The sequence below is a fragment of the Nerophis ophidion genome, linkage group LG28 (genome assembly GCF_033978795.1).
Source record: "Nerophis ophidion isolate RoL-2023_Sa linkage group LG28, RoL_Noph_v1.0, whole genome shotgun sequence".
In the NCBI taxonomy this organism is placed as follows: Eukaryota; Metazoa; Chordata; class Actinopteri; order Syngnathiformes; family Syngnathidae; genus Nerophis; species Nerophis ophidion.
Genome location: NC_084638.1, coordinates 12,153,915 through 12,177,935, shown reverse-complemented (window position 1 = coordinate 12,177,935; position 24,021 = coordinate 12,153,915). Strand labels below are relative to the sequence as shown.

General features: G+C 45.7%; 2 protein-coding genes across 5 annotated transcripts in view; both read right to left on the bottom strand.

The window, feature by feature from the left end:
- Window positions 1-240: 240 nt before the first annotated feature.
- LOC133545091 (solute carrier family 22 member 13-like) lies at window positions 241-15,395 on the bottom strand. Of its 4 annotated transcripts, none has more exons than XM_061890425.1 (12): window positions 15,233-15,394; window positions 14,306-14,431; window positions 13,399-13,644; window positions 13,228-13,331; window positions 8,747-8,901; window positions 7,570-7,738; window positions 7,372-7,492; window positions 5,794-5,891; window positions 5,482-5,696; window positions 2,977-3,085; window positions 1,617-1,823; window positions 241-1,315 (listed from the first exon to the last, which is right to left on the bottom strand). In XM_061890425.1, exons 2-12 carry the CDS (start codon window positions 14,420-14,422, stop codon window positions 1,252-1,254), a joined length of 1,605 nt encoding a protein of 534 aa, XP_061746409.1. In that variant the 5' UTR covers window positions 14,423-14,431; window positions 15,233-15,394; the 3' UTR covers window positions 241-1,251. The 4 variants fall into 4 exon arrangements, with proteins under 4 accessions (XP_061746409.1, XP_061746407.1, XP_061746410.1 ...); XM_061890423.1 differs by lacking the exon at window positions 15,233-15,394 and adding an exon at window positions 15,068-15,151; XM_061890426.1 differs by lacking the exon at window positions 15,233-15,394 and adding an exon at window positions 14,647-14,783.
- Window positions 15,396-17,315: 1,920 nt separating this feature from the next.
- The window catches only part of LOC133545072 (solute carrier family 22 member 13-like), a 39,991-nt gene continuing 33,285 nt past the window's right edge, over window positions 17,316-24,021 (bottom strand). The window contains exons 9-10 of the mRNA XM_061890384.1: window positions 21,226-21,432; window positions 17,316-18,055 (exon numbers count right to left, since the gene is read on the bottom strand). Coding sequence (XP_061746368.1) covers window positions 18,034-18,055; window positions 21,226-21,432 — 229 coding nt within the window. The 3' untranslated portion in view covers window positions 17,316-18,033. The remainder of the gene's footprint in view (window positions 18,056-21,225; window positions 21,433-24,021) is intronic.

The window sequence follows — 24,021 nt, the reverse complement described above, 5'->3', positions numbered from 1 at the left end:
TTGTCAATTTTGTTTTTTGTTTTTTCCTGTTTAGGTATTAAATACCCTTTTTTTTACTTCACGTTGCTACCTCGTTCGTCCGCATCCTCAAAATCACAACACGACGCACCACTTAACATCAGTACTTTTTTAAACAATGCAGGATTTTGTTACTAAAAAACATATGAATGTATTAAGATTGTATTCAGAAACACTTCATTTTCACGGGGGTGTTGCCTGGGTGCTTGAAATAAAAACATAAAACTTCGAAAGTTTATTACCTTTATACAGCAGATATCATACAGAGTCCATAACAGTCTGCGGATGGCAGGCCAAGACTGGCCTCTAGACTCCAACCCTTAGACCTCAGTACATGCACATTAATAATAAAACATTCAACCTCAACATGTGTGGTTCAAAAACCTGCCTGCACAGATGTGTAAGTTACCCATGCCTTGGGCACTAATGCACCCCCATACCATCACAGATACTGGCTTTTCAACTTTGTGCCTAGAACAGTCCGGATGGTTCTTTTCCTCTTTGGGACGTCCACAGTTTCCAAAAACAATTTGAAATATGGACTCCCCAGACCACAGAACACTTTTCCACTTTGCATCAGTCCATCTTGGATGATGCTCGGGCCCAGCAAAGCCGGCGGCATTTCCGGGTGTTGTTGATAAATAGTTTTTGATGCATTACTGCCTGAGAGATCGAAGGTCACGGGCATTCAATGTTACGTGCAGGATTTGCAAATCATTGTATTCTGTTTTTATTTACATTCTACACAACTTTACTGGTTTTGGGTTTTGTAATTCTGTACATTAAAAGTTAAAATGTCACTCATATCTTGCTTTTGAGTATTTTTTAATGGAATAAAAACATTTTCATCAGTAATGGGGAAGGACTACGTTAAACCAGAAAAAATATATATATAATTTTTAACCAACTATTGGGTCAAGGAGCGCTAAATTGCGCAACCCAATAGTTGGGTTGGGAATAACCCAACATCGTAGTGAGCATACCTCATCGTTTGTGTTAAATAACTTCAACCCAATAGTTGGGTTATGAATCAACCAACATTGAGTTAGCAAACCTCCACTTTTGGGTTAAATAATTCAAGGCAAAAGTTGGGTTGAAAGAATTAACCCAAAATGTTGAGTTAAAATAACTCAAATAATGGGTTTGTCCTTTGGGCTGCAGTTGGGTTAAAATCGGGTTATTTTTTCGACCCAACATTTTTTAGTGTGCATCTTGTTCGTAGTATAGAAAAGGCTACAGTTTACTGGATTTGATGTGGACATTTGATTCACACTCTTTCTTGGTCATCTTCTTATTCCTGAAAAAAAAAAAAAAAGATGACTTTGTTAGCTTTTCACCACAAAAAAATTGCTACAAAATGTGTAGCTTTTTGTCGGAAAATCGAATACTAATGGACAAAAATACAGAAACAGAGCCATTTGACTTCTGTCCAGACAAGATATTTTTTAGCTATAAACTATACTTTTTTGCTCCTAAAATATTTTCGCAGATATAATGTATACATGATCTTAATGATGACACAAAATTTGGTATATTTTGAATGAAAATAGGAGAATCCCTAACTAACATGGGCAACGATCTCCTTCCGAAATGTTTACCTGTTGTTCTCAGCATCGTCGGTCGAATCTGGTAGTTCAATCCCTCGAGTCTCAGGAAGCACGAAGCTGAGAACCCCGCTGATCAGCGTCAGGCCGCTGAAGATAACGATAGGTATGGACCAGTGGTACGTAGCCAGCATGTTGACCAAAGGGGCGATCAAACCACCAGCCCGGCTGGCAAAGGAGCCTAAACCAGAGGCTGTTTGCCTGAAACGCAGAGCTCAGCTCACAAATGTTCTTTCAGGGCATTAGCTTTAGCATATTCTTCCGACTATAACGCACACTAAAAATCCTTTCACTTTCTAAAATATCGACAACCTTCTAACCCGATGCGCCTGTCAGCTTGGTTATTATACAGGTTACGGTTTTAGACCCCTGCTACTATAGGTGCTGATCTACATTTCTGCCAGTGGGTGCTCGTACGGGCGGTAAATCTGATGCTACTTTTCAGAGGCTATGTCTACTCTAAGCCGGATAACCCCTTAAACGAATAATTATTTAGCCTAAGCCCCGTTTCAGCCACACTAAGCCATAGTTTATGGTACCGCCTCCTCAGACAGTTTCTTGAATCTCCGACTCTTAGGTTGGAATGCACTCATTGATCGTTTACAAAGTGAGTTTGGAGAGGAAGTGATGCCGGGAAGACCACGCCCCACACAAGAAGTGACGTCAGAAAGAAGGCGCCACAGCTAGCTTCATAATAAAGCAGTTTCATAACTTGGAGCTAATCACTGGAAATATAGTGAGTCTTCCAAACATAGACACGGACGGAAGACCGGAAGACCGGAAGGAAGGAAGGAAGGAAGGAAGGAAGGGAGAGAGGGAGGGAGGGAGGAAGACAGACAGACAGACAGACAGACCGACAGACAGACCGACAGACCGACAGACCGACAGACCGACAGACCGACAGACAGACCGACAGACCTAGAGACCGACCGACCGACCGACCGACCGACCGACCGACCGACCGACCGACCGTCCGTCCGTCCATGTCTATGTCTGGAAGACTCACTATATTTCCAACGATTAGCTCCAAGTTATGACATGGCCTTGGATTGCATGTTTAAAGTTATTTCGAGGTAGAATTGATTGCTCCCATTAGCTGCATTTCTAGTCACCAAGGACAAGCCGATTCTTACATGTTGGAAACCAAAAAAAACCCTAAAACTTTCTGTTTTCTTGTCTTTCATAATGATTGTGAACGATAGGCCAAATCCCCCCCAACAGTGCAGTTTTAGGTACTATGTGCCAGAAGAGACTATGTAAACCTGTTACGGTGTAACCTGTACCTTCATGGGTCTTATACTAACAATTATCAGGGCCAAAAACAATAACAGAAGTGAAATGGGAATGGTCTTACCGACAAGAGGTTGGGAATAACTCTTGAACATAAACATTGCATACGGATGCGGCCCAGTTGGCCAATAAACGTCCGGATGTCGCCAGTGCAGTCACAGCCACAGGATATCCTTGAAGGGAACAAAACATAATCAGATTACACTCAACTAGGGTTGGACGGTATACTGGTGTAAGTATGGTACCGCGATACTAATGAATCATATACGGTACTAAACCGCCTCTGAAGAGTATCGTATCATAACTGCACTCATGCGGATGTTTTTTCTGGACTTCATCTCCATCATCCCGTAGCACTTGGTGAGCAAACCGGCCCCCCTTGGATTCAGTACCTCCCTATGCAACAGGCTGCTTGACTTCCTCAAAGACAGACCCCAGTCTGTGAGAGTGGGCGACAACACCTCCAGTGCCATCTCCCTGAGCACCGCGTCCTGAGTCCGCTGCTGTTCATGTTGATGACCCGTAACTGCTGCGCCAGGTCCACTACTAACCGCATTATGTCCTAAAGTGCATCCGGCAGTGGAGGCTCCTCTATGGGGTCTTGGGGCACTGAGAGGTTAACCCCTTTCCTACTGTTACCCCAGGTGGCCTTTGGCAAAGGCCTAGTACCTGACTGCCTCCTAGCCAGGGATACGGTGAAGACCTCAATGGCGGAGCAGGCGGAACACGGTATATTTAAGAACTACCTCAACGGCTGCGATGGCGGAAGAAGGCTGTAGCAGAAAAGGGTCCCTAGTTGTCTTGCACTTCATGCCACTGGACCCTGACCCGATTCTGTCACGGATCGTGTGGTGACTGTCTGTGCACCGGTCTCCCCACGTTAAACAAAGTCACACACAGGCATCCTCCATAAAGGGATACACTCCTACCAGGAGAATTGTCATACTTGTTCGAGTGACCGCCGATGATGATGACTAACCACATGGTGAAGTATGCGGACGACACGACAGTAGTGGGCCTCATCCGTGACAACAACGACACAGACTACAGGGAGGAGGTGAAACATCTGGTTGACCGGTGCAGAACCAACAACTTGGTCCTGAACGTCGACAAGACCAAGGAGATCATCGTCGACTTCAGGAGGCACCAGTCCGGCCGTGCTCCACCTTTATCAACGACACAGCAGTGGAGATCGTAAGCATCACCAAGTTCCTGACAGTATGACCTGGTCCCTAAACACTGGAGCTCTTGTAAAAAAGAGCTCAGCAGCGCATGCACTTTTGGCGTCGGATGAAAAGAGCAAAGCTCCCTCCCCCCGTTCTCAACACATTCTACAGTGGCACTATAGAGAGCCTACTGACCAACAGCATCTCTGTCTGGACTGGAGCCTGCAGTGCCTCAGACTGGAAGTCTCTGCAGAGAGTGGTGGGGACGGCGGAAAAGATCATCAGGACTCCTCTTCCTCCAATCCAGGAGATCGCAAAAAGCCACTGCCTGACCAGGGCTCAGAGAATCTGCAGAGACTCCTCCCAGCACCACCAAGGACTGTTTTGACTGCTGCACTCTGTAAAAACGTTCCGCAGCCTCCATAGCAGAACCCCCAGGTTCTGTAACAGTGTCTTCCCTCAGGCCATAAGACTCTTGAATGCATTATAATAATCCCCTCAATTACCCCCAAAAACGGATGAACTCGCTGGAATATAAAGTCAATACAACATACATGCATAAACTTGGAAGCATATAAAAAAGTGCAATATATTTTTCCACTTATCCAAGAGGACTTCCCTCTCCCCAGCCACTTCGTCCAGCTCTTCCCGGGGTATCCCGAGGCATTCCCAGGCCAACCAGAAGACATAGTCTTCCCAACGTGTTCTGGGTCTTCCCCTTGGCCTCCTACAGATCGGATGAGCCCTAAACACCTCCCTAAGGAGGCGTTCGGATGCCCGAACCACCTCATCTGGCTCCTCTCGATGTGGAGGAGGAGCAGCGGCTTTATATTGAGCTCCCCCCGGATGGCAGAGCTTCTCACCCTATCTCTAAGGGAGAGCCCCGCCACCCGGCAGACGAAACTCATTTCGGCCACTTGTACCCGTGAGCTTGTCCTTTCGGTCATAACCCAAAGCTCATGACTATAGGTGAGGATGGGAACGTAGATTGACCGATAAATTGAGAGCTTTGCCTTCCGGCTCAGCTCCTTCTTCACCACAACGGATCGATACAGCGTCCGTATTACTGAAGACGCCGCACCGATCCGCCCGTCGACCTCGCCATCCACTCTTCCCTCACTCGTGAACAAGACTCTGAGGTACTTCAACTCCTCCACTTGGGGCAGGGTCTCCTCCCCAACCCGCAGATGGCACTACACCCTTTTCCGGGCAAGAACCATGGACTCGGACATGGAGGTGCTGATAGTCTATTCTTTTATACCTGCACCTTATTGCTCTCTAATGCAACGGAATTTCGCTCTTATCTGTACTGTAAAGTTCAAAATTTGAATGACAATAAAAAGGAAGTCTAAGTCTAAATTGTCGCAGACAAATATGTGTTGTGCTAGCAGGAACTACTTTACCTGGAATGAACGCGAGCATCAAGGCGGACAAGAGCGCCCCAGTTAGGAGCGTGGAGATGATGGATAGTCGTCTCCCCAGTGCTTCCAGCAGCCACATGCAAAGTATCTGAGCAACCGTTTCCGTCAGACCAAACAAGAGCTGGGTCATAAACACGTCCAAGCCAAGGTTCCCCACATTGAATGAAACGCAATAGTACGCAACATTCACTGAGAACCTGAAAAAAAGACGATAGGAATTAGTCGTGCAAGACCAACAGATGCAAAATGACTTTGTTTGCGAGGTCAGTCGCATCAGTTGTAAATGTGACTCACCATGCATATAATAAGGTGAAGAAATACTTCCTAAGCACAGAAGACTGGACGAGTATTAAAACGCCACTCTTTTTCTCCTTTTTCTCTTTCACGACAATCTGAAATACACAAACCACACAACCATATGCCATCTGTAATAGAGTTAACGCGTCTTCAAGAGTCAGTCAATCAATGATTGACTTCAAGAGTAAGGGCGATGGAGTTTTTTTGATACTTTCTTAGTCCACTTCAAGTCATCGTTTAGTCTTCGCGAAGAAAAACAACGATTTGACTCCCTCGAATGGCCTTGATGCAATCAGGAACAGGCTGTTCTGAAGAACTCCCCCGAGGACTCCTCAAAGACGGACGCTTTTGACCTTCCTTTTTTTTCCAACAACACCTGGTGTTGGACTTGCGATCGGCCCCAGTCCACAAAAACATTCAACATCTCACCCAAGTTAATTGGGCATACATGCACGCACAAGCCCCTCCCCAAATCAACGCCTTCACCACCGCTTGATTCCTCTGGGGTTGTGGACGGCTAAGTAGCGCTTTATAGCGGCAGCCGGCCTCCAGGGCCTCAACTCCCTCCCCCCCTCTGTTGCAAGTAGGTGTGATTCCATGTAGTGAAGTGAATTGTATTTATATAGCGCTTTTTCTCTAGTGACTCAAAGCGCTTTACATAGTGAAACCCAATATCTAAGTTACATATAAACCAGTGTGGGTGGCACTGGGAGCCGCTGGGTAAAGTGTCTTGCCCAAGGACACAACGGCAGTGACTAGGATGGTGTAAGCGGGGATCGAACCTGCAACCCTCAAGTTGCTGGCACGGCCGCTCTACCAACCGAGCTATACCGCCCCTACCATGTTTATTGTGGCCATACAGCTCAATTTTTATTTAATCTGACCACAGAACTTTCCTCCAGAAGGTCTTATCTTTGTCCATGTGATTAGCAGCAAACTTTAGACGAGCCTTAAGGTCCTGCTTCTGGAGCAAGGGTTTCCTTCTTGCAGGATAGCCTCTCAGTCCATGGCGATGCAAAACACGTTTGACTGTGGACACTGACACCTGTGTTCCAGCAGCTTCCAATTCATTGCAGACCTTCTTTTTATTGGTTGTCACTCTTGATCATCATGACCAATTTTCTCTCAGCAGCAGGTGATAGCTTGCGTTTTCTTCCTGATCGGGGAAGTGACAAAACTGTGCCATGCACTTTATACTTACGAACAATTGTCTGCACAGTTGCTCTCGGGACCTTAAGCTGCTTTGAAATGGCTCCAAGTGACTTTCCTGACTTGTTCAAGTCAATGATTCGGTTTTTCCAGATCTGCGTTGAGTTCCTTTGACTTTCACATTGTCACATTTGTAACGGGTCTAATAACTGTGCTCCAATCACTTTATGACAAAAAAAAAATAAGACTTGTAGAACTTATTGGAAACTCAAGACAGCCTATGGCTAAAATGTGGAAATTTTTCTTCATCTAAAATCTAGTAGGTGCGGCTTATATACCGGTGTGTTCTATAGTCCGGAAAATACGGCATTTGCCCCAAGTGTTACATTTGACAATGTATCAACAACACAGCTAGGACTTTAGTACCTTTTCCAGGAGAGACTCTTTGAAGGTGCGTTTATTGACAGCTGCCACCTTTAACAGCAACTCTTTAGCTTCTTCTGTCCTCCCTCTCTCCAACAACCACCTGGCGGACTCTGGAAGGAACCTGATCGTTTACCAGAAAATGACGTAAGAAGGACAGGGAAGGTAGTAACCAGAAATTAATAATGAGTCGATTTTTACCATATATAAATACAAATGACTGCCAGTGGAGCTGCAGTGATAAATTGAGCTAGTCTCCAGTCTCGGATGATGAAGATCACTCCAGCAAGGAGGGCCTGTCCTAAAGCACCAAATAGTTGGGTCACGCATGCTCCCCAAGACCTCTTGGACGGTCCAATCCACTCGGTGGCTAAAAAAGCAGAGAAACAACAAAAAGTTGATGTATAAGTTTGTGCACAATCCCTTCCACATGGAAATGTGAGTTCACTCTTTGTGAATAACTCTTAGTTATCCCTACAGGATACAAACTGAATTTGAAACCTGTGGTCCAGTCCAAAGTCTGTAGCTATATAACATAATCCATTCATCTTCTTCCGCTTATCAGAGGTCGGGAAGCCCAGACTTCCCTCTCCCCAGCCACTTTGTCCAGCTTTTCCCGGGGATCCCGTGGCGTTCCCGGACCAGCCGGGAGAAATAGTCTTCCCTACGTATCCTGGGTCTTTCCCGTGGCCTCCTACCGGTCGGACTTGCCCTGAACACCTCCATAGGGACCTGTTCGGGTGGCATCCTGACCAGATGCCCGAACCACCTCATCTGGCCCCTCTCAATGTGGAGTAACAGTGGCTTTACTTTGAGGTCCTCCCGGATGGCAGAGCTTCTCACCCTATCTCTAAGAGGGACCCTCGCCACCAGGCAGAGAAAACTTATTACAGCCCCTTATACATGTGATCTTGTCCTTTCGATCATAACCCGAAGCTCATGACCATAGGTGAGGACGGGAACGTTGATCGACCGGTAAACTGAGAGCTCTGCCTTCCGGCTTAGCTCCTTCCATACCACAACGGATCGATACAGCGTCCGCATCACTGAAGACGCCACACCGATCCTCCTGTCAATGTCACGATCCACTCCTCCTTCACCCGTGAACAAGACTCCGAGGTACTTGAACTCCTCCACTCGGGGCAGGGTCTCCTCCCCAACCCGGAGATGGCACTCCAGCATTTTCCGGGTGAGAACCATGGACTCAGACTTGGAGGTGCTGATTCTCATCCCACATAACATAATCCAGTGCAGGTAGGTTGATGATATTGCCTCAACCGAACCATACACATAATTCATTTATTTTTGGTAGATTTAGTTTCAATGTGTGGAAAGAAGGTCAATAGTCAGAAGCTCATGCTTAGTTCATTCACGTTACCTAATATAATTGCATTCATCCGAAAACCCCCATAGCCAATGCCCATCAAAAACTGGGAGAGCATAAAAAGCAGGACGTTGGGGCACAAGGCACTGGTGACGGTAAAAATGAGGTTTGCAACCATCGGTATTTGAACTGCTCGTCTGCGACCAAACCTGAAGAAAACAAAACACACCAGGTTAGAACACGACACAAATTGCGTGATTGACTCTTCCTAAACCGGGTACACACAGAAAGAGTTTCAAAACCTTAAATGTGAGAGACCTCACCATGCTGACCAAACATCGCATATTTTCGGTTAGTCTTTAGGCACTTGAGTTTGGCTATGCCGAGTGGTTTACGTGGTGATCCGTCCATTTCTGTTTTGCCAAGTTTCCGCTTAATGGTCACCACTAAAAAACAGTGGTCACGGTAGACATTTGCAGGGATAGCCGCCACCTACCATTGATCACAACTTGGTCCATTTGATTAAATGTTTTCCCCCCAAGTGGTTCCACCAACAGCGCACCTGGTTTCTAAGCAAAACTCAACAAGATACCATTTTTGTTAACTTCTCCGCAGCAATGTAGTCCCATTGCCCTTTCAAAGCCAGTGTAATCGGAACCGACTTTAGCCCTGACGTCTCCAATAACCAGAAGTACGTCGTGTGGTGAGACGTTGGAGTCTGCCGATTGTAGTGCTTCATACCAACTGTCTTCGTCCTCATATTCCGACTCGTTAGTTGGTGCACTAATCGATTTTTCGCTTATTGATTCGAATTCTAGCAGGGGGTTCGCTCTTGCTTTAGAGACTATGATGGCGATAATCGCTCCTTTGTCAGCTCCTGTCCAGCGACATTCACTGATACCGAGGATATCTACTCTATATTTCAATCTTCTCAAGTACTTTGTATACGCTTGCCTTTAAATAGACCCCCCCCCCCCCCCCTTTTAGACCAGTTGATCTGCCGGCCCTTTTCTACTCTGCAACCCCTCTCCTGCATAGAGAGGTTATTAGGTGACCACAGATGTGGGGCTAGCTATTCAAAGTCAGGACCCAGGGTGGACAACTAATTTGTGCATCAAGTGGGGACGTCTCCACGCTGCTGACTTGGCTCCACTCAAGATGATCCCCTGCCGGCCCCACTACGGACTGGACCCTCACACTATTAATAAGATCCACTGGACGTCCATTGCATTGGTCGCTTCTGCAGCCCTTTGAGACACTTGTGATTAAGGGCTTGTGAAAAGGCGGAGCCAATGGGCCGACTTCTGACAGTTTTCCTTCCTCCCACGCCACTTTGGTCTCCTCAGCATAACGGAAGTGTTCAGGATTCTTGACTGCACCATTATGGTGTGGTGCGTGGTAGCCCTGCCAAAGATAGCGGCAAGGAGGCGGAGGATGCGGCGGAGCGGAGAGGCGGGGCTTGCTGGGAGCGACGCAGCCACAATCTATATCAGGTGCGTGGCACACACACCGGCACACAATTAATTAATCTCCTCCTGCTGCATAAAAGGGGAGAAGGAGGAGAGATCGCGAAAAGAGTTGCAGAGCTGGCAGAAGCAGATGAAGAGCGATCAAAGAACGACAGAGAGCAAGCCAGAGAGGAGGAGGACGACGGCTGAAAGAGCGGACCGTGAGCGATCAGTGGAAAGGAGCAGTTGCAAAGTGATCCGACCTACACTAAAGACAAGCTTTATTTGAAAAAATAAAAGAGTCAAACCTGATCGAAAGCATGTCCTTCCTGGTTGGTCCATTCAACCCACACGATAGCGGCATAAGAATGTCACAGGGCTATACAAATACACTTTGATTGATTGATTGATTGATTGATGGGCAGCACGGTGGAGGAGGGGTTGGTGCATCTGCCTCACAATACGAAGGTCCTGAGGAATCCTGGGTTCAATCCCGGGTTCGGGATCTTTCTGTGTGAAGTTTGCATGTTCTCCCCGTGACTGCTTGGGTTCCCTCCGGGTACTCCAGCTTCCTCCCACCTCCAAAGACATGCACCTGGGGATAGGTTGATTGGCAACACTAAATTGGCCCTAGTGTGTGAATGTGAGTGCGAATGTTGTCTGTCTATCTGTGTTGGCCCTACGATGAGGTGGCGACTTGTCCAGGGTGAACCCCGCCTTCCGCCCGAATGGAGCTGAAATAGGCACCAGCGCCCCCCGTGACCCCAAAGGGAATAAGCGGTAGAAAAAGGATGGATGGATGATTGATTGATTGCTACTTTAATGGTCTCAGGTGTTTGGTACTTGGTATGAACGTTCCATGTGCCTATAGTACTCTTGGCCTTGGTCCCGAGTAGATAGCCAATCACACTACTGACTTACGTGTTAGGTCCTTCTGTCACGGTCAGGCCGCATTCCAATGCGTCCTCATCTGTGCCTCACATGCTCTCTCAACTGACAGCGCGCTCGGACACGCCCCTGCTCGCGCCGAGAGCAGCACGCCCACGCAGCTACAAGCCTGCAGACGATTGCCTTTCCACACACCTGGAATTGATGGTGAACCGTAACCGAAGCTTGATGCTCTATTTTTGTTTCCTCTCCGTGGCTTGATGTGTCCTTTGTCTTCTCCTGTGTTTTCAGCAGTGTTTTCCTTCCGTTGCCCTGGATTTTCAACTGCCTTCCTCGTTTTTCGACTCCTCGCTCGTCCCTGGACTCTGACGCCTCTCTCTCGCCCCTGATCCTGCCTGCCCCATGGACTTCCTCGTTCTTTCACTCTCGTCAACACTTTGATAACACACACTTCAATCAATCAATCAATGTTTATTTATATAGCCCCAAATCACAAATGTCTCAAAGGACTGCACAAATCATTACGACTACGACATCCTCGGAAGAACCCACAAAAGGGCAAGGAAAACTCACACCCAGTGGGCAGGGAGAATTCACATCCAGTGGGACGCCAGTGACAATGCTGACTATGAGAAACCTTGGAGAGGACGTCAGATGTGGGAAATTCCCCCCCCCCTCTAGGGGACCGAAAGCAATGGATGTCGAGCGGGTCTAACATGATACTGTGAAAGTTCAATCCATAGTGGCTCCAACACAGCCGCAAGAGTTCAGTTCAAAGCGGATCCAAGACAGCAGCGAGAGTCCCGTCCACAGGAAACCATCCCAAGCGGAGGCGGATCAGTAGCATAGAGATGCCCCCAACCGATACACAGGCGAGCGGTCCATCCTGGGTCTCAACTCTGGACAGCCAGTACTTCATCCATGGTCATCGGACCGGACCCCCTCCACAAGGGAGGGGGGGACATTGGAGAAAAAAGAAAAGAAGCAGCAGATCAACTGGTCTAAAAAGGAGGTGTATTTAAAGGCTAGAGTATACAGATGAGTTTAAAGGTGAGACTTAAATGCTTCTACTGAGGTAGCATCTCAAACTGTTACCGGGAGGGCATTCCAGAGTACTGGAGCCCGAACGGAAAACGCTCTATAGCCCGCAGACTTTTTTTGGGCTCTAGGAATCACTAATAAGCCGGAGTCTTTTGAACGCAGATTTCTTGCCGGGACATATGGTACAATACAATCGGCAAGATAGGATGGAGCTAGACCGTGTAGTATTTTATACGTAAGTAGTAAAACCTTAAAGTCACCTCTTAAGTGCACAGGAAGCCAGTGCAGGTGAGCCAGTACAGGCGTAATGTGATCAAACTTTCTTGTTCTTGTCAAAAGTCTAGCAGCCGCATTTTGTACCAACTGTAATCTTTTAATGCTAGACATGGGGAGACCCCAAAATAATACGTTACAGTAATCGAGACGAGACGTAACAAACGCATGGATAATGATCTCGCCGTCTTTAGTGGACAAAATGGAGCGAATTTTTGCGATATTACGGAGATGAAAGAAGGCCGTTTTAGTAACGCTTTTAATGTGTGACTCAAAGGAGAGAGTTGGGTCGAAGATAATACCCAGATTTTTTACAGAGTCACCTTGTTTTATTATTTGGTTGTCAAATGTTAAAGTTGTATTATTAAATAGAGGTCGGTGTCTAGCAGGTCCGATAATCAGCATTTCCGTTTTTTAACCCACTTCAGTTAATTTACACACTTAGTCTTACACCATACACTCTTGAGTTTTTGTCACACTCCATTATATAGTTCAGTAGTATTGTTTGTTATTATTATATATACATTGACCATATATATAATAAATTTATGAACATTACTGCCATCTGGTGTCAGTCTGCCGTCATCTCCTCCAGTTAAACCACAACACTTTCATCATTTGCGGGCTAACTGCCAATTGATTGCTCGATGATTTTATTGGTTTCCTCAACTATTTGGGGTGGGGTTGTTGGTCCCACACCCAACCCTAAGCCTGGAGGACCAGGGGTCAAATTGTGTGGGATTATCTTTTTTGTCTGTTGCACTGCTCTACCTGATTCCTCTCTTATGTGCCATCCAAGAACAGAAAATATCACTCAGGATAAGAGTCTGATTATCTTTATGTGTGCACCGGCCAGACAAAACTGTACAAAAACACAACACTTACGATTCAGCAAAAGGTCCAAATAGGAGACAACCAAGCAGAATGCCCGTCATCATTACGGTTTGTGCCAGTTGCAGTAAATAAGCCCGATCACATACCAGATCAAACTACAACCACAACACAAAGGGAATTAAAAAATGTATTCTAGATATACGAGATGGAGTCTGTACTTACATCAGTGACTATGGTGGCTGTGTAAAGTTCACTGTTGTAAATCCAACCGTTCTGGCACACCGTGGTCTCGTTGAGTCCCTGTTCCCTGATGGTGCCGACGTCCCAGTCCACCGGAACAAACATGCGACACCTGCTGAAAGAACCGTCCCGCTCCAGAGGAACGGTCAGGTTCAGCTGCTCCTGCCGGGTCAGGTTAGCGTCGGCCTTCAGGATCCAGTCCGTGTTACAGTGTCGCTCCGGGTCGGACTGGATGAAAAACACGCAGGCAAATTGAAAAGGCAGAATGATATTTGGAAAACAGAGTGCAAAAACCATGCGCTTCTGGAAGGTTCCGAACTCCCCGATGTTCCTTAGGACGTCTCCGAAGTCAGCCATGCTTTCACAGCCGACTGAGTTGAAATGCGGCCACATGAGGACTTTTAAAACAACACGTGTTAATATTTAAACCCAAACTCTATTGTTCAACAAGGATGATGCAGCATTTACGGCATGCTGATCTGTTTTTTTGTTTGTCCTTACTGTACAGTATTTATCATGGTTACTGTATTCAAAGTTGAACGTCACTTTTTTTCTGGAATTTTGCCTATCATTCTGTGAGAGTCTCTTGCCGTCGTGTGGGTTCCCAGGACCATCAAGGAAGGGCATTTTGCTCTTGAGCAGGTTTGACTCTGGTTTGTTTTTCAATAAACAAGCTTTAGCGTAGGTCGGATCGCTTTGCAGCTGCTCACGGTCCGCTCTTTCATCCGCCGTCCTCCTCTATGGTTCGCTCTCTGTCCTTTTTTGATCGCTCTTGCTGTTCATCTGCTCCTGCAGGCTCTCCTACTCCTGCTTCGATCCCTCCTCCTTCTCCCCTTTTATACAGCGTAAGGAGAAATGTTAATTGGGTCCCGGTGTGTGACCCACGCACCGGAATTCGATTGCCTCTCCGCTCCACCGCATTCTCCGCCTCCTTTCCGCCATCTTGGGCAGGGCTGCGGCGTGCCCTGCCCCGTTGTCGGTCCGTCGGCTCCGCATCTCCACACATTCCAAATCCCTATGCAAGACAAGAACACTTTTTTTTAATGTATTCTAACTCGTAATAGGTAGCTAACAATACAGGTAATGGGGATTTGATCTATTCTGCCTATTAATGTTTTTTTTTTTTTAAAAACATTCAACACCTCCATTCGCACACTAGGGACCATTTAGTGTTGCCAATCAACCTATCCCCGGGTGCATGTCTTTGGAGGTGGGAGGAAGCCGGAATACCTGGAGAGAACCCACACAGTCACGGGTAGGACATGCAAACTCCACATAGAAAGACCCCGAGCCCGGGATTGAACTCAGGACTACTCAGGACCTTCGTATTGTGAGGCACAGGCACTAACCCCTCTATCACCGTGCTGCCCAAACCAGCACATATATACCTAAAAAAAAAAAAAGACGGGTTTTTAAGCCTTTTTTTAAAAGCATCCACAGTCTGTGGTGCCTTCAGGAGGTCGGGGAGAGCATTGATGTTCTGATCCTAAAACGACAAAACCATACACTTGGGCGAGATGCAGATTGATGCTCCCCTGCGGGCTTGCACGCCCAAAAAAAAATTACCATAGGGCAAGAAAGGAGCACTTTGATAGAAATGTCAAGCTTTACACAACAATGCAGAGAAGGACAACAACAACAACATATTTACCAGCCTGCTGGACGAGAAGCTCCTGATTGCTGGGAGACTCCCCGGGGTTTGACTCATGCTAGCCTGCTAACCTCACCCTCCCACTCCCTGCCCCGCCCCTTAACATGTAATAGTTCTAGGCCCCCTTTAGGAGCCCAGTCTAGATTGTATTCCCCAGCGTTTTACCTTTTTCTCATCTTTTACGGGGGCGCCTTTGGCGACCCATCAGCGTTCCTGTTCTGTAACCCTGTACACGGTTTGTTTTTCTCATCTTGAACCGGTTTCTGCTGGAAACGTAGTTTCGTTGAAATTGTGCAATGACAATCAAGTCCTGTCCTACTATGACTCTGGGTTACATCAGATTGCGTGCTGCCATCTTATTGCATGCTGACTCATCAACTGGTGTCGAAATGCACGTGTCGTTTCACTTTCAAAAAAAAAAAAAAAAAATGGAAGCAAAGCAATAAAATAAATGCTGAATGTTAGACAGTGAAATACGTCCAAAGTCGAATTGTCTGCCGACGGCCATAAGACTTTACAACACACTAATGTGATGACTGTGATCTACGTTTACTTTTTTTCTTGGTGTGCAATATGGGTGTTAAGAGTAAGATAGAGTTATTATTTATTTATACATTGTTTAGTGCAGGGGCCCCCAAACTATAAACACGAATTAGTATGTCAGACTTAGCCCTGTCTTGGTTTAACTCTTATCTCACTGATAGGATGCAGTGCGTCTCCCATAACAATGTGACCTCGGACTACGTTAAGGTAACGTGTGGAGTTCCCCAGGGTTCGGTTCTTGGCCCTGCACTCTTCAGCATCTACATGCTGCCGCTAGGTGACATCATACGCACATACGGTATTAGCTTTCACTGCTATGCTGATGACAGCCAACTCTACATGCCCCTAAAGCTGACCAACACGCCGGATTGTAGTCAGCTGGAGGCGTGTCTTAATGAAATTAAACAATGGATGTCCGCTAACTTTTTGCAACTCAACGCCAAAAAAACGGAAATGCTGATTATCGGTCCTGCTAGACACCGACCTCTATTTAATAATACAACTTTAACATTTGACAACCAAACAATTAAACAAGGCGACTCGGTAAAGAATCTGGGTATTATCTTTGACCCAACTCTCTCCTTTGAGGCACACATTAAAAGCGTTACTAAAACGGCCTTCTTTCATCTCCGTAATATCGCTAAAATTCGCTCCATTCTGTCCACTAAAGACGCCGAGATCATTATCCATGCGTTTGTTACGCCTCGTCTCGATTACTGTAACGTATTATTTTCGGGTCTCCCCATGTCTAGCATTAAAAGATTACAGTTGGTACAAAATGCGGCTGCTAGACTTTTGACAAGAACAAGAAAGTTTGATCACATTACGCCTGTACTGGCTCACCTGCACTGGCTTCCTGTGCACTTAAGATGTGACTTTAAGGTTTTACTACTTACGTATAAAATACTAAACGGTCTAGCTCCATCCTATCTTGCCGATTGTATTGTACCATATGTCCCGGCAAGAAACCTGCGTTCAAAGGACTCCGGCTTATTAGTGATTCCCAAAGCCCAAAAAAAGTCTGCGGGCTATAGAGCGTTTTCATTTCGGGCTCCAGTACTCTGGAATGCCCTCCCGGTAACAGTTCGAGATGCCACCTCAGTAGAAGCATTTAAGTCTCACCTTAAAACTCATTTGTATACTCTAGCCTTTAAATAGACTCACTTTTTAGATCAGTTGATCTGCCATTTGTTTTCTTTTTCTCCTATGTCCCACTCTCCCTTGTGGAGGGGGTCCGGTCCGATCCGGTGGCCATGTACTGCTTGCCTGTGTATCGGCTGGGGACATCTCTGCGCTGCTGATCCGCCTCCGCTTGGGATGGTTTCCTGCTGGCTCCGCTGTGAACGGGACTCTCGCGGCTGTGTTGGATTCGCTTTGGACTGGACTCTCGCGACTGTGTTGGATCCAATATGGATTTAACTTTCACAGTATCATGTTAGACCCGCTCGACATCCATTGCTTTCGTCCTCTCCAATGTTCTCATAGTCATCATTGTCACCGACGTCCCACTGGGTGTGAGTTTTCCTTGCCCTTATGTGGGCCTACCGAGGATGTGGTAGTGGTTTGTGCAGCCCTTTGAGACACTAGTGATTTAGGGCTATATAAGTAAACATTGATTGATTGATTGATATAAATAAAAATTCCAAGTTCAGTGAAGGAAGCCATAATCAAGACGTGGACTTTGGTGTGGTTTATTTTCCCGTGGTGCAATACGATTGGAGCGGACACGGCGCGAAGGTATGGACATCTTTTAATTTAATCAAAAAAAAGAACAAACGAAAAGCGCTCACAGAGGAGGTATGAAAACATGACTATGAAAACAAAACTTGCACTAAGGCAAAACTATGGTCGTAAAACAAAAACTAGCACTATGGCATGAATAACAAAAATTTTCTGAACAAGAAAGTAACCTGGATCATCGGCATGGAAGGCGTAGAAGGTGTGTAGGAGGTGATGTCGCCAGGCTGACCTCCTGGCAACTACAGGCTTGAATAATGCTGTGGTGATTAGTGAAAACAGGTGCGTGACTCAAAATGTGAAACAGGTGAAACTAATGGTTGTTCTGGTGACAAAACAGGAGTGGAAAAGCAGGAACAGAGTGTCCAAAAACCAAACAGAACATGACTTAAACAAAAACATGATAAGAGGAGGTTAAAGAACCGCATGCCGTTACCGAGCCACCAGCTGCATGAAGCTCAGAATGCGTTGCGAGGGCAGAATACCTGTCGTCAATATCCGGGGGCGGGAACAGTCACAAACATGGTGACCTTGACGAATCTTGAGGAATGGATGAGGCAATCAAAGCTAAATGTGGTTCAACACCATGGTACAGTTTGTAGACCAAGGAGCGGGTCCTGTTTTGGAAATTGTCGGACTCACAGACCATCCACGACAGTTTACTTGGCTCGGTGTGTATGTTTTATTTACAACTTTCCTGGTCGTCTTCTGCAAAAAAAAAACAAAAAAACATTACCAAATCACTAAAGTAGAAATGCTGTGCAATCAGTCAAATGTCACAACAAATACAAAATGCGTTAGAATAATTGTTTCTAAATTATCACAAAAAACTTTGTATCCTGACAAGAAGATAAAGGCTGTCTTTGATAACTTCCAAGAAGAATGCTCGTAAAACTCCATTGGGACTTCAAAGCGGACGGATGGCAGGATCTGCCCAACTTCCAGAGGAACTCTTTTTGAAGTATTTTTTTAACTCTTTTTGAACTATTTTATGGGACTCTCTTTGAACTATTTGACGAACTCTCTGTGAACTGTTCGGTAACCGAGGGCAACGCTGTTTACGACCCACTTCCCTCAGGAAGCAGCTGTTAAAAAGGGGTGGGAGGAAGTCAAATAAAGAAGGAGGAGTACGATCTTTTGGCAGAGCGTGGTGCAGGACTGTACAGAGAGTACAGGGGCCATGTCTCTCCTCAGATCTGAGTCCAAATTTAATTCTGTCTCTGTTTGATTCTTTGCCTTTTGTCTTGTTTAATAGATGTCATCAGTGTTTGAACCTGACAAAATGGGTGACTTTTTGTTGGGTTACTCAAATACTAATGAAAACAATACCTGAAACAAAGCCATTAGACTTCTGTTTTATCATAATGCAAAAATTTAAATGACGGTCTATCACAAGGGTGTCAAACTCATTTTAGATCGGAGGAAAATAAACTCCCAAGTGGGCCGGACTGGTAAAATCCTGGCACGATAACTTAAAAATAAAGAAAACTTCAGATTCTTTTCTCTGTTGAAAAATAAAACAAGCACATTCTGAAAATTTACAAATTGCCATCCGGTTTATTTAATTTTTTTTTACCTATGTAGCATCATCTACAAATATACAAACAATTGCTATTGCGACATCTAGTGGACACAATTGGAACAGCAGGTTCTTTTGTTAAAAAATGTCTGCTCATTTTTATACTAAGCAAACTCAGCCCGTGGGCCGGATAAAAACTTGTTACCTATACCTATGATCTATTATATCTGTGAAAGAATTTTGGGAACAAAAAGTAGGGAAGTACAGCCGGGATAAAACCTGTTCCCGGGCCCGATCAGACCCCTGGTCTATCTCTATTATCTGGTCACTACAATATGTGGTTAAACCCTAATCCCGGCTGTATTTCTATACTTTTTGTTCCTAAAATTATTTTACAGATGTAACAGATCATAGGTATAGGTGACAGGTTTTAACCGGCCCTGATAAAACCTGTTACCTATACGTATGAACTATTATATCTGTGAAAGAATTTTGGGAACAAAAAGTAGGGAAGTACAGCCGGGATAAAACCTGTTCCCGGGCCCGATCAGACCCCTGGTCCATCTCTATTATGTGGTCACTACAATATGTGGTTAAACCCTAATCCCGGCTGTATTTCAATACTTTTTGTTCCTAAAATTATTTTACAGATGTAACAGATCATAGGTATAGGTGACAGGTTTTAACCGGCCCTGATAAAACCTGTTACCTATACGTATGAACTATTATATCTGTGAAAGAATTTTGGGAACAAAAAGTAGGGAAGTACAGCCGGGATAAAACCTGTTCCCGGGCCCGATCAGACCCCTGGTCCATCTCTATTATGTGGTCACTACAATATGTGGTTAAACCCTAATCCCGGCTGTATTTCTGTACTTTTTGTTCCTAAAATTATTTTACAGATATAGGTATAGGTAACAGGTTTTATCCGGCCCTGATAAAACCTGTTACCTATACCTATGTTCTTTTATATCTGTGAAAGAATTTTGCGAACAAAAAGTCGAGAAGTACAGCCGGGATTAGGGTTTTACCGGATAAAACCTGTTCCCGGGCCCAATCAGACCCCGGTCTATCTCTATTATGTGGTTAAACCCTAATCCCGGCTGTATTTCTCTACTTTTTGTTCCTAAAATTATTTTACAGATATAATAGATCATAAGTATAAGTAACAGGTTTTAACCGGCCCTGATAAAACCTGTTACCTATACCTATGATCTATTATATCTGTGAAAGAATTTTGGGAACAAAAAGTCGAGAAGTACAGCCGGGATTAGGGTTTTACCGGATAAAACTTGTTCCCGGGCCCGATCAGACCCCGGTCTATCTCTATTATGTGGTTAAACCCTAATCCCGGCTGTATTTCTCTACTTTTTGTTCCTAAAATTATTTTACAGATATAATAGATCATAGGTATAGGTAACAGGTTTTAACCGGCCCTGATAATACCTGTTACCTATGATCTATTATATATTATATCCGTCCCGGATGAGGCCTGTTACCTATACCCATGATCTATTATATCTGTGAAAGAATTGTAGGAACAAAAAGTATAAAAATACAGCCGGGATTAGGGTTGAACCACATATTGTAGTGACCACATAATAGACATAGACCAGGGGTGTCAAACGTACGGGCCACGGGCCTGGACCGGCCCGGGAACAGGTTTAATGTTTTATTTGACACCCCTGGTCTAATGCGAATGCTGTATCGATCCGTTGTGGTGAAGAAGGAGCTGAGCCGGAAGGCAAAGCTCTCAGTTTACCGTTCGATCTACGTTCCCGTCCTCACTGATGGTCATGAACTTAAGGTTATGTCCGAAAGGACAAGATCACGGGTACAAGCGGCCGAAATGGGTTTCTTCCGCCGGGTGGCGGGGTTCGCCCTTAGAGATAGGGAGAGAAGCTCTGCCATTCGGGGGGAGCTCAAAGTTAAAGCTGCTGCTCCTCCACATCGAGAAGAGCTAGAGGTGGTTCGGGCATCTGGTCAGGCTGCCACCCGAACGCCTCCCTAGGGAGGTGCTTTGGGCACGTCCGACCGGTAGGAGGCCACAGGGAAGACCCAGGACACGTTGGGAAGACTATGTCTCCCGGCTGGTCTGGTAACGCCTCGGGATCTCCCGGGAGGAGCTGGACCCGACCTCGGATAAGCGGAAGAAGATGGATGGATGAATGGACCCCTTGTCTATCTCTATTATGTGGTTAAACCCTAATCCCGGCTGTATTTCTATACTTTTTGTTCCTAGAATTATTTTACAGATATAACAGATCGTAGGTATAGGTATAGAACTATTACTTTAGAATAAAAACAATAAGACAATGGCTAACTAACATGGGCAACAATTTTATTCCGAAATATTTACCTGTTGCCCTCAGCATCGTCGGTCGAATCTGGTAGTTCAATCCCTCGGGTCTCAGGAAGCATGAAGCCGAGAGCCCCGCTGATCAGCGCCAGGCCGCTGAAGATAACGATAGGTATGGACCGGTGGTACGTAGCCAGCATGTTGACCAAAGGGGCGATCAATCCACCAGACCGGCACGTGACGGAGCCTAGACCCGAGGCCGTTTGTCTGAAATGCAGAGCTCAGCTCACAAAATGGTTCTTCAGTACATTGGCCCTAGTTGAACCATTTCCCGAAACTTCAACCTGCATTGATGTTTACACAGGGAATAACTTTAAGCACATTCAGGTTGTCGACGCGAGTGGGATTATCCTGGTTGTAAACCTTGATTTCACCACCAGATGTCGCTAAAGAGATGACACATTAAGTGAGTCAAAGGTAAAGGGCACATGCTGTATTATTGGATTTCACCACCAAAGGCATAACTAGTAAACAGTTTAAGGGCATCCCAATACCAATATTTTCGTACCGGTACCAAAACTATTTGATACTTGTAAGAAACTCACTTTATTTGTCGCCAGGGAGACAAGAATTAGTGATTTAGAAGTGTCAGGACTTGGACTTGTTTGTTTTTCCGACGCAAAGGAAAGTTGGCACGGGCAAGACGTGAATGTAAGTACATATTTATTTCTCATACTAACACTAAAAAAGGCAAACAAAAGGCGCGCACCAGGGGGGAGAACAAACTTGACTACAAAACAAAACTAGCACTATGGCATGACATAAAGAAAAACCAAAAACTTACATAGCATGAACAGGAGGGAAACTATGGGCAGAGTGATTAGCAGGCATAGCTCGGTTGGTAGAGTGGCCGTGCCAGCAACTTGAGGGTTGCAGGTTCGATTCCCGCTGTGCCATCCTAGTTACTGTCGTTGTGTCCTTGGGCAAGACACTTTACCCACCTGCTCCCAGTGCCACCCACACTGGTTTAAATGTAACTTAGATATTGGGTTTCACTATGTAAAGCGCTTTGAGTCACTTGAGAAAAGCGCTATATAAATATAATTCACACTTCACTTCAGGCATGGCATGGCATGAAGGGAGTAGGGGTATAAAGTCGCCAGGCCGACTTCCTGGCAACTTCCGGTTTAAATAATAGACATGATAATTGCAAACAGGTGGGAGACATGAGGACAGGGTGAAAACTAATGAGTTGCTATGGTAATAAAACAAACGAGGAAGTGCAGGACCAGGAACTGATTGTGAATTGTGAATTATATTTATATAGCGCTTTTCTCTAGTGACTCAAAGCGCTTTTACATAGTGACACCCAATATCTAAGTTACATTTAAACCACTGTGGGTGGCACTGGGAGCAGGTGGGTAAAGTGTCTTGCCCAAGGAAACAACGGCAGTAACTAGGATGGCACAAGCGGGTATCGAACCTGCAACCCTCAAGTTGCTGGCACGGCCACTCTACCAACCGAGCTATGCCGCCCCACATTGTCCAAAAAGATAAAACCAAACTTGACAAAAACAAAACATGATCCCACAGACGTGACACTGAGGGTGTTTCTGTGTTATGACTTCACCGTTATCAATAGTTTTTAAGCCAAAATATACCGGTACTTTTCAGAGGCGGTATTGTACCGACTATGATTCATTAGTATAGCGGAACTATTCTAATACCGGTATACCCAATATTTGGTTTTGCCTCCCTAGGTCACCAAGGGACATTAGGTAAAAAAACATTAGAAAATTACTGAGACGGAGGCGTAGAGACACTGGTAGTCCTCATGCCGGATCCAGTCCGATCCAATTTGAACTGCCACGAAGTAGGATGTTCACACATTCACAGATCCCCAACCGTGGCGGAAGTACAACCCTTTAACTCGAGTCGTCAGTTTGTGAGGTGCGTTTGCCGCTGACACCAAGTGTGATCTGCACCGCCGAGTAACTCGGGTTCCAACAGGGTATCCGCCACAAATGACAATGCAAACCTGTTACGTATTTTATCCAATCAGAATCCAGCTAGCTTGTTGCCAATGCGCTGTGCGAATTCTGCCGGAGACCTTCCGACCCAACGTTGCCGATCAGATCACGAGATGTCGACTGTAGCCTTACGTTGAACGTGACTGTGATCGGATACTCACTTGTCACTCCCGAGTATCCAATATCAACTTGTGAATTTACGAAAGCAGAAAGTGGCACCGGAGCCATACCCGGCCAGCGGAGAAATCAGCGGCACTCACTTTTTTTTAAACCAACAAAGTAGCAGAGCAAAACGTTGATTAGGTGGCAGATATGACGGTTTGCCTGCCACTTCCACTTAAATCAACCAACTACGAGTACATCCATCCATTTTCTACCGCTTACTCCCTTTGGGGTCGGGGGGGGGGGGGGGTAGCTGGTGCCTATCTCAGCTACAATCGGGCGGAAGGCGTGTACACCCTGGACAAGTCGCCAACTCATCGCAGGGCCCAACTACGAGTTTTATATGGAATACCAATCAATCAATGTTTATTTACAGTATATAGCCCTAAATCACAAATGTCTCAAAGAACTGCACAAACTACCACGACTACGACATCCTCAGAATATGTTTTTTACAATTCTTTTTATTTTGACAGTACCAGGTCCGGTCTTAAAACTCATTTGTATACTCTAGCCTTTAAATAGACCCCCCCTTTTAGACCAGTTGATCTGCCGTTTCTTTTCTGCTCTGCCCCCCTCTCCTTCGTGGATGGGGGAGCACAGGTTCGCTGGCCATGGATGAATTGCTGGCTGTCCAAAGTCCAGACCCGGGGTGGACCGCTCG